Source organism: Sapajus apella, unplaced genomic scaffold (genome assembly GCF_009761245.1).
Source record: "Sapajus apella isolate SASKATOON/1434 unplaced genomic scaffold, GSC_monkey_1.0 scaffold23, whole genome shotgun sequence".
Taxonomy (NCBI): Eukaryota; Metazoa; Chordata; class Mammalia; order Primates; family Cebidae; genus Sapajus; species Sapajus apella.
Genome location: NW_022436963.1, coordinates 4,279 through 21,223, shown reverse-complemented (window position 1 = coordinate 21,223; position 16,945 = coordinate 4,279). Strand labels below are relative to the sequence as shown.

The window sequence follows — 16,945 nt, the reverse complement described above, 5'->3', positions numbered from 1 at the left end:
TCACCTGACAGTGGGGCAGGCAGAGGGGTTGCCAGGTAAGCTTGAGGGGGGCCCTCGGTGCAGCCTGGCACCCCATAGCCTGCCCTGTGCCCGCAGCCTCGTGTGCATCACCGGGGCCAGTGGGGAGGAGGTGGCCGGAGCCACAGCGGTGGAGGTGCCAGGAAGAGGACGCGGCGTGTCAGAGCACGACTTTGCCTACCAGGTACCTGACTGCTGAGCCACCCCCAGCTGCCAGTGGACCACCCTTCTGGCGGCTCCTCTCAACCCATCTGGCTATGGCTTGGTGGGGTTCCCAGCCCTGGGCCATCCTGTCTTTCAGGTGGTCCCACCTCCCTGTTTCTGGTCTGATGCTCATCTCTCTCCCTGCCCTTCCCACAGGACCCAAAGGTCCATTCTATCTTCCCGGCCCGCGGTCCCAGAGCTGGTGGCACCTGCCTTACACTGAATGGCTCCAAGCTCCTGACTGGGCGGCTGGAGGACATCCGAGTGGTGGTTGGAGACCAGCCTTGTCACTTGTGAGGGCCACTTCCTCTTCCTGCAAAAATCCATGTCCTCCCGGGGGAAGATGGAGGGGGCTGGGATGCTGAGGAGAGCAGAAAGGGGAAAGGGCCAGTCTGCTCCTTCTGAGAGTGGCCAGACCCTCCCTAGCTGGCTGTCGTGGGAGTGCACCTCCAGGGACACCTGGTGGAGACTGCAGTCAGCGCTAGAGGAAGGACAGCTGGGGCCTGAGTGGTCTGAGATTCCCCTGCCTGCACCCCTCCATTCATTCCCACCTCCCCTCCCAGGTTGTCGGAACAGCAGTCAGAACAGCTGCGGTGTGAGACCAGCCCACACCCTGCGCCTGCCACGCTCCCTGTAGCTGTGTGGTTTGGGGCTACGGAGCGGAGACTTCAACATGGCCAGTTCAAGTACACCTCCGACCCCAACATCACCTCTGCTGGCCCCACCAAGAGCTTCCTCAGGTGCTGGGCCAAGGGCGAGGCTGCATGGCAGGTGGCAGGGAGATCTTTGCAGCTCCACTCTGTGGGGGTTTGTAGGGCTTTATGTTGGGGTGCTGAGAATCCCATGCTGCTGGTAGGGGTGAAGGGTCATGTGGTTTGGGGCTGGGGCTGGGCTGTGCTTTAGGTCCAGGTCACGTAAGCCATCAGTGGCTCATGGTCTGTTTCAGTGGAGGGCGTGAGATACGGGTCCATGGCCAGAATCTGGATGTGGTGCAGACGCCAAGAATTCGAGTGACCGTTGTCTCAAGAATGCTGCAGCCCAGCCAGGGGCTTGGACGGAGGCGCCGCTTGGTCCCGGAAACGGCGTGTTCCCTGGGACCCTCCTGCAGTGGCCAGCATGTAGGACACCTTTGGGTACCTCCACACTCTCCCCTTACCCCACACCCTGGGGACAGCCAGAGCAGGTGCCAGAGGAGGCTCTTTCCATGTTTGCTTGGTCCCCTCATCAACCTGCCTGTCTTCCTTCCAGTTTGAGGAGCTGTGCCACATCAACTCCTCCCACCTCATCACGTGCCGCACACCCGCCCTCCCGGGCCTGCCGGAGGACCCCTGGGTCCGGGTGGAGTTTATCCTTGACAACCTGGTCTTTGACTTTGCAACACTGAACCCTACACCTTTTTCCTATGAAGCCGACCCTACCCTGCAGCCACTCAACCCCGAGGACCCCACTATGCCGTTCCGGCACAAGCCTGGAAGTGTGTTCTCCGTGGAGGTACTGCTTCTACTTGGACCTGGCAGGGCCTCAAGACCTTTCCCTTGGCTGGATAGCACCGGTGTGTGTGGCAGAGGCCGAGACAGTAGAGCAGGGGCTGGTGGATAGACATGGCTCCTCGTCCTTGCTGTGGTGGGGCAGACGGGGCTAGCGGTGGGTTGCCTAGCTTAGCATCTGGCATGGCCTTGACTGCTTGGCTGGTGGCCGGGGTCCTGATGCGTTCCATGGCAGGCTCTGGAACGACTGCATTCATATGTTCGGCCTGTGTAGTAACTGGGTGGCGTGGTCCATGCAGGCCACTGGGCTGACACCCCATTGGCAGCCTGGCTCACATGGATGTGTGCTAGGCACATGTCTTGGACATACGCAGTGGGTAGCAGATGGGCATGCAGGCAGACCACAGGTAGATACACCATCATTACCTAGCTGGTGAGCTATCAGACACAGAGTGGGGCTCTGGTTTTGTTAGGTAACTGGGCAGGATTTGGGAGACAGCTTTATGTTCTCTGGATTTTTCATTCTGGGGTGGAAGGATAGGGAAGGGCAGAGAAGGGTGATAAGGATCAGCATGGAGGATACCATGTGACTGGCCTGCACACAGGAGAAGGGTGCTGAGAGGCTGTCAGCTCAGCCCTGCTGCTGGGAGTGGGTCTCAGGGTCCTTCCCACATTTGGGGAGGACAGGATCTGAGTGACTGATCGGTGACCCTCTGTTCCAGGGGGAGAACCTGGACCTTGCAATGTCCAAGGAGGAGGTGGTGGCCATGATAGGGGACGGCCCCTGTGTGGTGAAGACACTGACCCGGCACCACCTGTACTGTGAGCCCCCCATGGAGCAGCCCCTGCCACGGCACCATGCCCTCCGAGAGGCACCTGACGCTTTGCCTGAGTTCACGGTCAGTGGGCAGGTCCCTGGCTGGGCGGGCATTGATCTGGGCTGAACCCTCGCTCACAGGTGGCTCCCAACACAGGTGCAGATGGGGAACCTGCGCTTCTCCCTGGGTCACGTGCAGTATGACGGCGAGAGCCCTGGGGCTTTTCCTGTGGCAGCCCAGGTGGGCTTGGGGTTGGGCACCTCTCTTCTGGCTCTGGGTGTCATCATCATTGTCCTCATGTACAGGTGGGTACAGCCAGATGTGGCTGGGCTGGGGCAGGTCATCGGATCTGGCTGGACTGGGAAGGGACAGACAGGGCTAGAAGTCCGCAAACTTTCTCTGTAAATGACGAGAGTAAATATTTTAGGCTTTGCAGGCCAAGTGGTCTTTGCTCAACAACTCAACTTTGCTACTGTGGCACACAAGTGGCTGGGGCGACGTGTAAACACACGGACGTGGCTGCATTCTAACAAACCTTTATTTATTAAAAGAGGTTGTGGGACAGATTCCGCCCGGTTGTGGTTGGCTGATCTCTAGGCCAATCTGCTGGGCTAGACAGGGCATAGGTGTGTGTGACTTGCTTGGGAGGGGACAGGCTGAATTGTACCGAGCTAGGCTTAGGCTTGGCTGGCATGGCTGGGTTGGACTGTGCTGGATGTAGCCAGGGTATGCCTGGGGCTAGGTCAGGCAGGGCTGGGCCAGTATGACCCAGTGAGGGTCTTGGCCTCATCCGGCTGTCCCCTCCTGACCCTGGTGCTGAGCAGGAGGAAGAGCAAGCAGGCCCTGAGGGACTATAAGAAGGTTCAGATCCAGCTGGAGAATCTGGAGAGCAGTGTGCGTGACCGCTGCAAGAAGGAATTCACAGGTGTGGCCGGGAGAATGGGCCTTGCTCTCCAGGCTCTGTCCAAACCTGCTCCTATTGCATGGGATTGTTGCCCAAATCTGGCCTCTTCTGCTTAACAGACCTCATGACCGAGATGACCGATCTCACCAGTGACCTCCTGGGCAGTGGCATCCCCTTTCTTGACTACAAGGTGTATGCGGAGAGGATCTTCTTCCCTGGGCACCGCGAGTCACCCCTGCACCGGGACCTGGGTGTGCCTGAGAGCAGACGGCCCACCGTGGAGCAAGGGCTGGGGCAACTCTCTAACCTGCTCAACAGCAAGCTCTTCCTCACCAAGGTGCCCCCACCTGCACCCTCCTGGTCCGCCCCTGGCCCTGCCCCTTTTCCAGGGCATGGTTTCTGAGCCTGCCCCTCTGTCCCCCTAACCCTATTTTCCTGTTCCTCTCTTTGAGTGCAGTTCATTCACACGCTGGAGAGCCAGCGCACCTTCTCGGCTCGGGACCGCGCCTACGTGGCATCTCTGCTCACTGTGGCGCTGCATGGGAAGCTTGAGTACTTCACCGACATCCTCCGCACCCTGCTCAGTGACCTGGTTGCCCAGTATGTGGCCAAGAACCCCAAGCTGATGCTGCGCAGGTTTGTGTGGCTGCTGGGTCTGGGTGGGCCCTGGACGGCTGGAGCTGGGATAGGGCCTCGGGCTGGGGGTCTGCAGGATACAGAGGCCCGCAGTCCCGCCTGCTGACCCTGGCACTCCCCTTTCCTGTCATCCCAGGACAGAGACCGTGGTAGAGAAGCTGCTCACCAACTGGATGTCCATCTGTCTCTACACCTTTGTGAGGGTGAGGGGCAGAGGTGGATAGGGCTCCCATCCACGGAGGGTCAGGCCCTCCAGACCTCTAAGCCCTCAACCACCATGCAGCTTGGACACTTGTGCCAGAGCAGAGACTCCTGCTTAGCCTGTCCTCAGTCCCCTTATGCCCATGTCCTGTCCTGCTCCCCAGTGTGTGTCATGTCGCATAACCTCTGCCACCTGCCGGGGGGCCCCTAACTGCCTGCACCCCTCCAGGACTCTGTAGGGGAGCCTCTGTACATGCTCTTCCGAGGGATTAAGCATCAAGTGGACAAGGGGCCAGTGGACAGTGTGACTGGCAAGGCCAAATACACCCTGAATGACAACCGCCTGCTCAGAGAGGACGTAGAGTACCGTCCCCTGGTGAGGGTGTGCGTGTGTGTGTGGAGTACCGTCCCCTGGTGAGGGTGTGCGTGTGTGTGTGGAGTACTGTCCCCTGGTGAGGGTGTGCGTGTGTGTGGCCTGCAGTGTGAGTCTGAGGTGAGGGTGAGGGTTGAGGGTATGTGGGTGTGTTGGGTCTGAACACCAGCTTCTGATGTGGGTACCTGGATGGAGAGCTGGGCTGACCTCTGGCTGGCTGCTGGAGAGAGCCTGTCAGACTAGCTTAGCAGGATAGCAGCTTAGGGCAGACATTGATGATAACGGCTCTGGGTGCCCCAGGCTAGGGATGAAACCCAGGTAGCCACAACCAGGGTTTGGGAGGAGCCAGCCCTGCCCTGGACATGGGAGCTGCGCCAGGGCCTGACCCTGTCTGTCTGGCCCTACCAGGGATGCGCCTTGCCTACCACGCCAGCCCCACTCTGGCAAGCACTTCTCTCCAGGTTCGCTTTCCCCTTAGTTATGCACAAGGATTCCTATGGGAAACCCACATTCAGGCCTGCTGAGCCCCTCCCCTGTCAGATGGGTGGGAATATTTGCTCATGCAGGCTTCCCAAAGCTCCTGCAGCTTGACCCATTCAGCCAGGAACCTGGGGACTGGTGCTCACTCATTTTTTTCTGCCATTTACCCCGTAGTCATTTATAAGTGCACTGTGCTAGGTGCTGGGGTCACAATGGGGAAGAAGCTGCTGTCCCTGGGGAAGGCAGGCAGGTGAAGAGATGAGAGGGAATGTGTGGTGTGTGGGGGTCAGAGGCAGTGACTCCTGTGAGTTGTCTCTGCCCTTGGCCTGTGTCTTGGTCATCCTGAGTGTTCATGAATCCTGACGGCTTCTGTGTGTCCTGCATAGACCTTGAATGCGCTATTGGCTGTGGGACCTGGGGCAGGAGAGGCCCAGGGCGTGCCTGTGAAGGTCCTCGACTGTGACACCATCTCCCAGGCCAAGGAGAAGATGCTGGACCAGCTTTATAAAGGAGTGCCTCTCACCCAGCGGCCAGACCCTCGCACCCTGGATGTTGGTGAGGGCATGGAGGGCCCCTGCGGACCTGAGCCAGTGTTGGGCCTGGGATTGCCTTGCTCTGCAGGGACAGCTCATCACTCAGGGTGGGTAGGACGCTGGGAGGCAGGCAGAAGCCGGCTCTGGAGCATCTTTGTTGGACAGCCTCTCACCTGGGGAGGGGTCCCTGCTCTTGGTCTTTGGAGAGGTTGAGTAAGGCTGCCCCATGTTGGAGGGACTGGTGTTCTTGTGGAGGAAGAGATGGGCTTCACTGTGGGAAGGGTATCCTGCCAGCCTTGCACCCAGTCCTGCCTTGCCCTTGCAGAGTGGCGGTCTGGGGTGGCCGGGCACCTCATTCTTTCTGACGAGGATGTCACTTCTGAGGTCCAGGGTCTGTGGAGGCGCCTGAACACGCTGCAGCATTACAAGGTGGGAGGGGTGGGAGCTGGAGGAGGGGCTTGTGGGGAGGGACTGGTGGAGGGATCACCAGCTGTGCTCAGCAGGTTCCAGATGGAGCAACTGTGGCCCTTGTTCCCTGCCTCACCAAGCATGTGCTTCGGGAAAACCAGGATTATGTCCCTGGAGAGCGTGAGTACCGCTCCCATCACAGCCCTCTGCTCCTGCTGTGCCCAGCCCTGAGTCATGGGGAAGGTCCTTTGGGCCTCAGGGCAGGCTTGTGCCTATTTCCTTTTTGCCCAGGGAAGCCCTCAACCACGTGCCCCCACCCCTGGGAGAGCTGGCAAGATCCAGGGGGCCTGGGGAGGTGGCACCTGGGGAGGGGTGACAGCTGTGGGCTCTTGGAACAGGGACCCCAATGCTGGAGGATGTAGATGAGGGCGGCATCCGGCCCTGGCACCTGGTGAAGCCAAGTGATGAGCCAGAGCCGCCCAGGCCTCGGAGGGGCAGCCTTCGGAGTGGGGAGCGTGAGCGCGCCAAGGCCATCCCTGAGATCTACCTGACCCGCCTGCTGTCCATGAAGGTGGGATGGGGGCTGCCAAGGTGGTGGGGCCTGTGCTGAGGGGGAGCAGGGCCACTCATGGGATTTGGGGGTGGTGTGGGGCTCATGCAGGCACAGTACTGGGGGTGTCTGAGTCTGGGCTGCTGCTGAGGCCCCCTTGCTGATGTCACCTCCCTGCTTCCCCTTCCCGCAGGGCACCCTGCAGAAGTTCGTGGATGACCTGTTCCAGGTGATCCTCAGCACCAGCCGACCTGTGCCGCTCGCTGTTAAGTACTTCTTTGACTTGCTGGACGAGCAGGCCCAGCAGCATGGCATCTCCGACCAGGACACCATCCACATCTGGAAGACCAACAGGTGGGGTGGAGCCGGGTGGGCTCGAGGTGTGTGTGTGGGTCTTCTCTTCTGCCTCCCCAGCACACTCATGGGCCACGCTTGCCCTACCCACAGCTTGCCTCTGAGATTCTGGATCAATATAATAAAAAACCCGCAGTTTGTGTTCGACGTGCAGACATCTGATAACATGGATGCGGTGCTCCTTGTCATTGCACAGACCTTCATGGACGCCTGCACCCTGGCCGACCACAAGCTGGGCCGGGTGAGTGAGTCTAGAATGGACGCGGAGGGGGATGGGTGAGGGTGGACAGTGCTGTGTGTGCACTCAGATTCCAGGCTTTTCTGAGAATTTCAAGGAGAGGTTAAGGGGGAGATGTCTGACATCCCCAGGTCAAGGCTTCATCCTAGGGGCACCCTGGAAGGTGGCAATGCCTCAGTCTTAAGGGATGAGCAAGAGGAGGGGGCATTGTGTGCCAACTCACAGGTGAAGTTGTGGGCAGCAAGTGCAGCCTGGTGTGGCTGGCTGTGGCAGGATTACTCCTGAGGCAGTGGGAGCCACAGAATGTGTGGGAACAGGCCTGAGAGTTTGGTGGAACGTTGTGGCTGCTGTGCATGGATGAGCTGAGAGGGAGTTCTGAGAGGGCGCTGTGCTGTCTTCCTGACAAGCAGTGGCTGGGTTCAAGCTGAGCAGGAGGGTGCAGGGCAGGCAGAAGCTGAAGGTTGGATGTGGGGGATGAGGAAGAAGAAGGGGTCACATATCCCTGGGCCTCTGGCTATGGTAAGCTTAGACTTGGAGGAGGTGAGTCTGGTGTTTGTGGGGTTTCCAGGTACAGACACGAATTATTCAATCCTGGAGCAGCTCCGGGCTGCTGGGTGGGTTTGATTTTTTAGGGTGCTGGAGGTGTCTGCCTGCCAGTGGGGAAGTAGGGAAGAGAGTCCAGGGGGTGTCATGGTTTGAGGGACGTGTGCGGAGGGGAGCTGGGAAGCACAGGAGACTGAGTGGTCTGAGCCATCCAGGAGCACAGAGTTTGGGAGTCTGTTGTCATAGCAGTCAAGGCCGGGAGTCCCCTGACATATGGGGTCCCCAGGGTGTCTGCTCAGACGCCCAGCGGGCAGGGCCCTCGTGTGACTCTGCAGGTCCGTGAGTGGGGCTCTGCTTAGCCTAGACCCACAGGTCTCAGTTGGCTTGGGACCTCTTGAGAGATACATCCTTACCCCTCTGGGAAAAATCAAAATTAGCTGGGTACGGTGGCTCACGCCTAGAATCCCAGCACTTTGGGAGGCTGTGATGGGTGGACCACCTGAGGAGCACAGGAGTTTGAGATCAGCCTGGGCCACATGGCAAAACCTCATCTCTACAAAAAATACGAAAATTAGCCAGGAGTGGTGGTGTGCACCTGTGGTCCCAGCTACTCGGGAGGCTGAGGTAGGAGGATGGCTTGAGCCTGGGAGGTTGAAGCTGCGGTGAGCCATGAATGCGCCATTCACTGTACTTCAGCCTGGGTAACAGCGCGAGACCCTGTCTCAAACCAAAAACAGAAACGGAAAGTTCTATCCAAAATGGAAGCACTGTCTTTTGGGAGCCATTTTTGTTCCACATGCTGTCATCATTATGCCTATAATGAGCTAAGAACCAAAGTGCCACACCAGGACCTGGAGGGCCACCTCCAGGCTGGACCCTATGTGGTGGCTGGAACTTTTGCCAGATCTTCCCAGTACCACCCTTTCCCAGCAGAACAGCAAATGGCTCCTGGGTAGCTCAGGAGTAGCCTGAATCAGGAGTGCCAAGGGGTCCCCTCATGGGGAATTGTCGAGAAGGCAAAAATCCTGACTCAGGTCATGGGAGGAACTGGTCTTGGGTCCCTGCTCACAGGGGACAGTGTTACCTCGAGATATTTCTCACCTTCTCAGCAGCTCTAGGATGAAGAGAGGGCATGAGAATAGAAGTATGCTGCCCAGCCGGGCGCAGCAGCTCAAGCCCTGTAATCCCAGCACTTTGGGAGGCCGAGGCAGGCAGATCACCTGAGGTTAGGAGTTTGAGACCAGTTTAACCAATATGGTGAAACCTCGTCTCTACTAAAAATACAAATATTAGCCGGGTGTGGTGGTGGGCGCCTGTAGTCCCCGTTACTCAGGAGGCTGAGACAGGAGAATCGCTCGAACCTAGGAGGCGGAGATTGCAGTGAGCCGAGATCGTGCCACTGCACTCTGGCCTGGGCAACAGAGCAAGACTCCATCTCAGAAAAAAGAAGTATGCTGCCCAGAGCCCATGGCTGCTGGACTGAACCCAGTTCAGTGGTAGAGGCTGTGTCTGGGTGTGTTAAAGTGGTGGGAACTGACTGGACAGACCTGCTTCAAACCTGAGCTCAGCCACCGGGAAGGAAGGTGGTCTGCCTGCTGCATCTTCCCACTGCTGTGCCTCTCTTGGTGGCACGGGTGTCCCCTCCACCCATTTCACTCCCATACTGTAGGTAATGTTCTGGGTCTCAGTTTGCTGATTTTTAAAATGATGATCCCGGGAGTGAACCTTATGCTTCTTGCCCTGCGTACTCACCTTTTGCTGGATCTAGACGGAGTCATGTGGAGCTGAGAAATGATTTCCAATGACATCAGAGACTGGACATTGGTGGAGGGGAGGGAGCAGAGGAGGCTCTTGTGGACGGAAGTAGGCTAGGGTGACCACCTGTCCTGGTTTTCTGGGACTCGGGCTTCCTCATTTTCCGAACGGAAGCAGTGCTGAGAAACCCAGGACACTTGGTCACCTGAACAGGGGCCCTCATCCTTCCTTCCTTCCTTCCTTCCTCTTTTGCTGTCCTCCTGCTGTGTCCAGGACTCCCCGATCAACAAACTTCTGTATGCACGGGACATCCCCCGGTACAAGCGGATGGTGGAAAGGTACTGGAGGGCGAGATGGGTAGAGGTTGGAGGGTGTGTGCAGCTGAGGCCCAGAGGGTGGGCTTTGGTGGGGTCGGGGGGGGGTGGGCTTGTTTACCCAGCAGCTGCTGTGCCCTGGCTTTCTGGCAGGTACTATGCAGACATCAGACAGACTGTCCCAGCCAGCGACCAAGAGATGAACTCTGTCCTGGCTGAGCTGTCCTGGGTAAGGCCTCCCTCTGCTTCTTAGGTGTGGCCTCCTGCCACAACGGTCCTGCCCCCTTCACACTGCCCCTTTGCAGGGAAGCCCTTGGGAACCTCAGCAGCCCTGTGAGCTGGTTGGGGCAGGACACATAAGTGCAGAATGTTCCAACTGCCACTGAAAGACCAGGGTCCCCACCATCTCATCACAGAGCAAGCAGGTGTCTTGTTCTGGCAGCTGCCATGTACCCTGACTCAGCCAGGCGCTTGCAAGGTAGCTGGGATTTGGCCCCAGGCCTGCCTGGGTATGCCTGCATGCATTTTCCCACTGCTGTGCCTCCCTTGGTGGCACAGGTGTCCCCTCTACCCCTCCCACTCCTAAAACAGCCCAAAAGTGTAACTGCAGGGAGTTTATGAGCAATGTTTCTGAAATGATGATGATGACAACCGCAATACTCATAGCAGCTGTGCTTTTGGGGTGTTGTGTGTGAAGCCCTTCATGGGGTGCTTTGATTGTCTTATTTGATCCTCACAAGAACTCCACAAGTTAGGTGACACCAACTCCATCGACCAGATGAGGAAGTTGAGGCTCAGAGATGGTCCCACGGAGGGGCCTGAGAGTGACCTCAGGAAATGCTTGAGTTAGACCAGAGTAGAATCATGCCAGGCTGTCAGCCTGCAAGAAGCATCTGTGCCACTTGGCTCTGAAGTCACCTGGTGGCAGAGAGCCTGGGCTAGAACCTTGAGGGGGTGAGAGTAGAAACCCCAGACCTTGCTGAAGCAGGTAGACCTGGGCTGTCTTCCTAGTAAGGAGGCCCCCTTGCCCTGCCCTGTTGTGTCCCCAGCTGGGAATGCCTGGCCCGGGGTCCCTGGGCCTTGGAGGGGACTCTGCTTCCCACTGCAAGGCTCATCCCTTTCTCTACCTCTGAGGTCCCCTTCTCCCCCATCCCTTCCCTGGGGTCCTGGGCCACCTCCTGTGGCTGGCTGCAGCCTTCATCTCTCTCACCTCTCATTTGGCCTCTTCCTTAGAACTACTCCGGAGACCTTGGGGCGCGAGTGGCCCTGCATGAACTCTACAAGTACATCAACAAATACTATGACCAGGTGGGCAGGCCCTGGGCCCCAACTGGGAGGCTGACCCAAGGCCTCCCAGGAGGCTTGAGTTAGACCAGAGCAGAATCATGCCCTGGCCCTGTGACTCACGGTGGGGGCCTTGGTCTCCCCCAGGGACAGCATAGCGGAGGGCTGGGCCTCTTGTGGTTTGGGAAGTGTTCTCCAGGTGGGCTTCCTGGTATTGGCTGTGCTCTCACCCATCCCACCACTCCCTATTCCAGTTCCCCAGCAGGGCGGCAAGGCACAGTGCTGATGGTTGTGGGGGCTGAGGGGCCTACCAGGGCTTGGAGAAGGTGTGTATCTGCTGAGTTGGCAGCATGTTGGGCATGGCCAACATGCAGGTGCAGGCCTGGCTTGGCCACATGAGCTGCCAAGAGGAGAGTCCAGGCACAGGACCAGGGCCGTGAGGGTACCATGGAGGTGCTGAAGCTTTTTGGAGGATCCTTGGGCTGGGCCTGAAGATCTGAGCACCTGCCAGTGAACCTACTGGGTGCCTGTTGGAATAGTCCACTTAGATGTTTGTGTGGCACCAGTAACATGGCTGTTGCTGCTCAGAGATGAGGAACCCGCCTCATGGGCCCACAGCCTTCCTGGGCATGGTGTGGGCCATGGCATGGGGCGTGGGGGAGGCAGGGTATAATGCAGGCATGTCCCTTTGTGGAGACATGGTGGGCAAGGGCTGTTTTCCCAAGTGCTGCTGCCCTCCCAGTTCCTACCGGTTCCCTTTGTGGTAGCCCCCAATTTGTGATTCGTGTTTGATCAATGTCTGTTTTCCCACCACATGTGTCTGGTCATTCTTGGGTCTCTGTCCCTCGTCTGGCACCTGGCAGACAGGAACTTGGGAAATGCTGTTGCTTGGTGGGGGGGTGAGCCAGGATGGCTGCAGCAGGGCTTCTGAGGGGCTCGGCACAGAGTAAAGTCCTTCATTTCCTACCTTATTAATTCTGAAACCCCACGTGGCTTTGATATTGTTATCCCTCCCGCCGATGAGGCCCCAAGGTCACAGAAAGTACATGAAGCGACTAGCTGGGTTTTTTGGCCTACTACCCCACTCGTGCTACAGTGTTTTAGGAGGCCTATTTAATTCTGCAGCAAACATGTTGGCCAGAGAAGTCTCCCCTGATGGCATCTGTCTCTGTTTCAGATCATCACTGCCCTGGAGGAGGATGGTACGGCCCAGAAGATGCAGCTGGGATATCGGCTCCAGCAGATCGCAGCTGCTGTGGAAAACAAGGTCACAGATCTATAGGGACCCAGGAGCTACAACCTGCTATTGCCTCAGCCTGGCCGGGGCAGCCCTGGAAGCTTGTGGGAGAGGCCACCCTCTTAGGTGCCTGTAGTGACTGACAAGCAGAGTTAGTGGAAGGTGACTCCCCGTCTCCTGGTGGCTCTGGCCTCAGGCCTGCTGGACCCACCTCCCAGGCCCCGGGGCCTCAAGGCTCATGGGGTGGTACCCAGCCTGCTCCCCGAACCCAGCAACCCTGTGACACCGGTCTGCAGGGAGTTGGGGACTAAGGGCTTCCAGAGAGTGGCAAGAGCCTCCAGGCCCCTGGGGAGACTGTACTGTTTCTGAACACTGGCCTTGGCCCCACTGGGATTCAGAGAGGAAGGAGGAGCGCCCCACGCTTCCTGTCTGCCTCCTCTACCATCCCTGACCTCAGTTGAGCTGCCTCTGGCCTTGTTGCTGCTGCCACATTCTAGGTCTAAGAGATAAACACCTCTCCTAGGCCACTGCAGACGGACCCCTCAGCAAGGCTGGCTGCCACAGGCTGCCCTGCCTCACAGCCATGGTGAGGGCCATCTGCTGCAGGGGGCTCTTGGGGAGAGTGGTGGCTCCATTGACCCAGCTCTTAATTAAAGGCCAAAACACTGCACAGAATCTGATGTGTGAGCCTGGCCCAGCCCCTCGCTACTAGGAGGGTGGCAGCTATGCCTGGCAGGTACCAGGGGGAGGTGGTATCTGCACCCTGGGAGAGTCTCATGGTCTCCCCATCATATCCCAGACTGCAGGACTGGCTGAGGCGCTCCTTGACCCCTGAGCAGGGCCTTGTGGGGGTCACAGCTTCTGTGAAGTAAGAAGCGCATCTGGGGCAGGGTTGGTGGCTGAGATAGAGGGGTCTACAGTTTCTTCAAGGGGGTCCACTTTATCTGCAGTTTGCGTATCCTCACTTCTCCGCTCATGTTCTATTTGTCTTGAAAGGGACTAGGAAAGGATGACATCATTACAGGCAACTGTAGGCAGAGGGAGTCTCAAGGACCGTTTTTCATAGTCCTGTTCCTGGACTTAGGGTTTCTGTGTTGATTTCCAAATCAGGGCCTCCTGGGGCCGGCTCCTAAACTGACTGCCTGCATGAAAGCTGTCTTATATGGTTTTTCCTAATTGGTAGCTGGAGGTAAGCTTGGAGACTGTCTTATCTGGTCTCATGTTGCTAGCTGGGTCTGTAGGGCAGGGGGTTGATAATCCTCTTGACCGAGACCACCCTCAGCCTCAGCAGAAGGCCAGCCCCCCATGGAACAGATGAGATAGGGTGGCAGCTATGCCTGGCAGATGAGAGGAGGGCCCTTCAGCCTTGAGGCCTTCAGAGGGCTCATCCCTTTGGCCCTCTGCTTACTCTCCATAACCCAGCGACTCTCAGTGTTTCCTCCCACCTGGCACACACTCCGTCCTCCCCTCAGGGGTCTTCAATGAGTGTTTAAGAGGCAGAGACTGATAGAATTCCAGGAGGACTCCTATCCCCTGCCTCTTTTTGGCCCTAAATAAAGCTGTCTACAGGGTCCTTGTCCCTAAAGAGCCATGTTGGTCTTGTCTGCCAGGGGTGGTCATAGTTGCTATTCTTTGCAGTGGCTCCAATGTCCCTTTCCCATTTCTGCTGGATGTGGGGACCACAGTGAGGTCAGCAGCCAGGTGCCATCATTTGGGAGCATGTGAGCTTGGATGCTCTGGCCAGGTTTTCATAGCCACCCAGAATGGTCCTAACTCTCCTCCATTGGCTGCTCTGGCCAAACCGTGGAATTGATCTCCATCTTGACCATCTCAGGGAGCAGGGCAGATGGGAAATCCAGTTTGGGGTGGAATTCAAGCAGGCACAGAGGGAAGCAGCCTTGGCCAACATCACAGACCTCGACAGAGCCATGCCTCTGTTCCAGAAGCCTCCTGGGGTAGGGAGGCCATGTGCCTGTATGCTTGGGCACGTGCCCATGGGAGGGGTGAGTAATGAACCTGCTCTGAGTCACTCACTGAGTCATGGCTCGGCCGGCACAGAACATTGTTATCATAACAGACATAAAGAAGAAAAACCTGGCATAGTAAGAGGAAATTCTGTCTTCATTCCAAACCACAACCAAGAATGGAGATTCAACCAGCAAGAATTTGTGATCACTTACCTGGGCCATGGCCCTATTTCAGCATAGAACATTTGTAATTCAGTTTGATCAATCTTTTCCTATTTTTTTTAATCAAGACTGCAAAAGTGTGCCTTCATTATTACATTTTCCACAAACCTGTTCACACACAAAGGGCCTTTGTTTCTCATTACCACCCGGGACTCCTTAAGGCGTTTATGGAGTGATTTGCTTTATTTAAAAGCGCTTTCACCAACTTCAAAATTGGAGTAATTATTCAAATGGTTAGATGATCCAGGAGTTCTGTGTTTTTACTAATTTTCTGATACTGAAAGAATCATGTGCTAATTAAGATAACAGCTGAATGTATGCTGATGAATGTTGGAAATCTTAGAAGCCGCCTGAAACCTTGCAAATGGTCAGGACTCTGGATCCCACTGGCCAGTGCCAACAGGTGGCTCTGGGTGGAGCTGGGGGTTACAGGGAACCTGGCTGTGGTAGGCTGCTCTGCTGGGCACCATTGGCTGCTGATGCATGTGTTTCCCCCACCAGGTTCCCTTAGGATGGCACATCAAAGAACAAATACACTCAAACCGCCTAGGTCAGCTGACTGGTGATGTTTTATGGATCTCTCTTTAAAAGTGTTCTGTCTTACTTAGGGATGATAGTTTATCCAATTCCAAATGTTTACCAAGAATTGAAGATAAGGATATCACCATGATGTTTGATAGAGAGTTTATGCCCTGGTTGTGATGTTGGGGTTTTATTGGTAAGAGTTTGGGTTATCTGGATGATATATGCACGTGTAAAGAAATAGGATGGTTTGCCAGTTGTCCAGGTGACCACAAAGAGTACCTCTGCAGGTCTAGGAATGTGAAGCTCAGATTTTGGAAACCTGGGCTGGTGTCCTGGGCTGTAGGTGAATGGGCGAAGCTGGTGGTTTGCTGCCATCTTCTGGCTATAGTGTGGAATTTATCAGAAGCCGCTACAAATGAGAGCAGCTGGAGCTCTATAAATTGCAAGCCTGGGCAACATGGCCAAACCCCATCTTTACAAAAAACTTTAAAAAGTTAGCTTGGCATGGTGGCACACACCTGTAGTCTCAGCTGTTTGGGAGGCTGACATGGGAGGATTGCTGGAGCCCAGGAGGTTGAGGCTGCAGTGAAAGACTGTGCCACTCCACTCCAGACTGGGTGAGAGTGAGACCCTGTCTCTTAAAAAAAAAAAAAAAAAGGCCAGGTGTGGTGGCCCATGCCTGTAATCCCAGCACTTTGGGAGTCCGAGGAGGGAGGATCACGAGGTCAAGAGATCAAGACCATCCTGGCCAATATAGTGAAACCCCATCGCTACTAAAAATACAAAAAGCCGGGAATAGTGGTATGTACCTGTAGTCCCAGCTACTCAGGAGGCTGAGGCAGGAGAATTGCTTCAACTTGGGAGGCAGAGGTTGCAGTGAGCTGACATCACGCCACTGCACTCCAGCCTGGCGACAGAGGGAGACTCTGTCTCAAAAAAAAAAAAAAAAAAAAAAAAAATCACAACAATGGAATTCAGTAGTGAGTAATCTTACTTTGTCTTTAACATGCATTCTGGTTTTAGAGTGAGCTATGTCTAAGGACAGAGTTGAGATAACAGTGAGTGACTAGTAACGAAAACAGCTGGGCCTGGTGGCTCACGCCTGTAATCCCAGCACTTTGGGAGGTTGAGGCAGGTGGATCAACTGAGGTCAGGAGTTCGAGAACAGCTTATCTCTACTAAAAATACTAAAATTAGCTGGGTGTGGTGGTGCATACCTGTAATCCCAGCTGCTCGGGAGGCTGAGGCAGGAGAATTGTTTGAACCTGGGAGGTGGAGGTTTCAGTGAGCTGGAAATTGCACCACTGCACTCCGGCCTGGGCAGCAGAAAGAGACCCTGTCTCAAAAAAAAATAAAATAAAAGAGAAACCACTCTAGGTGTTTCCAATAGAAGGAATTTAAATATAAGGGATTGATTACGAAAGTGTGTGAAGGACAAAAAAGGGAGTAGTTACCCAGCGGTGAGTGACTACAGAAGCCTCTGTCACCTATAAGCTGGCAAAGGGGGAGGCAGTGTTACACACAGCCCCCGAGTGCTGACGGTGGCGCCCGTGGGAAGCCAGGAGCTGCATACTCACCGATGCTGCAGGTGCCTGGGAACCTGCCGTCCTGGCCCCTCCACCCACGCTGGTTAGTTGGTGCTGTTGGGACACCTGCTGCTCTAGTGAATGGGTGCCACCAGGAAGAGAGGATTCAAGCCCCTCTTGCTCAAGGCCTTCTCCACCACCGGACTTGTCTCAAGATCGCAGGCCCAAGAAGCCCCAGGGAGTGGAGTGACAGGAGCCCTGCTCTGGGAGGCAGGAGACCTGGACTCTAGTTCCTCCTCCTCTCACTGACTGGGCCTCTGGAGAGAAGGGCAGGGACATTCTGGCATGTGGCAGGGGCCACCCTGTGT

General features: G+C 56.3%; 1 protein-coding gene across 10 annotated transcripts in view; it reads left to right on the top strand.

Moving 5' to 3' along the window:
* The window catches only part of PLXNB1 (plexin B1), a 28,620-nt gene extending 14,183 nt beyond the window's left edge, over positions 1-14,437 (top strand). For 4 of the 10 annotated variants that reach the window (XM_032289691.1, XM_032289689.1, XM_032289688.1 and 1 more), the window contains exons 17-37: positions 97-202; positions 379-515; positions 786-962; positions 1,169-1,355; positions 1,471-1,713; positions 2,432-2,608; positions 2,684-2,832; positions 3,352-3,452; positions 3,551-3,768; positions 3,889-4,067; positions 4,204-4,270; positions 4,498-4,644; positions 5,508-5,676; positions 5,980-6,083; positions 6,158-6,242; positions 6,461-6,633; positions 6,806-7,207; positions 9,776-9,840; positions 9,970-10,045; positions 11,050-11,124; positions 12,278-14,437. In XM_032289691.1, the coding sequence (XP_032145582.1) occupies positions 97-202; positions 379-515; positions 786-962; positions 1,169-1,355; positions 1,471-1,713; positions 2,432-2,608; positions 2,684-2,832; positions 3,352-3,452; positions 3,551-3,768; positions 3,889-4,067; positions 4,204-4,270; positions 4,498-4,644; positions 5,508-5,676; positions 5,980-6,083; positions 6,158-6,242; positions 6,461-6,633; positions 6,806-7,207; positions 9,776-9,840; positions 9,970-10,045; positions 11,050-11,124; positions 12,278-12,382 (3,142 nt within the window). In that variant the 3' untranslated portion in view covers positions 12,383-14,437. Of the gene's footprint in view, positions 1-96; positions 203-378; positions 516-785; positions 963-1,168; positions 1,356-1,470; positions 1,714-2,431; positions 2,609-2,683; positions 2,833-3,351; positions 3,453-3,550; positions 3,769-3,888; positions 4,068-4,203; positions 4,271-4,497; positions 4,645-5,507; positions 5,677-5,979; positions 6,084-6,157; positions 6,243-6,460; positions 6,634-6,805; positions 7,208-9,775; positions 9,841-9,969; positions 10,046-10,121; positions 10,295-11,049; positions 11,125-12,277 lie in introns of all 10 variants that reach the window. The other 6 variants (XR_004272394.1, XR_004272393.1, XM_032289695.1 and 3 more) reach the window with 6 other exon arrangements.
* Positions 14,438-16,945: the final 2,508 nt, after the last annotated feature.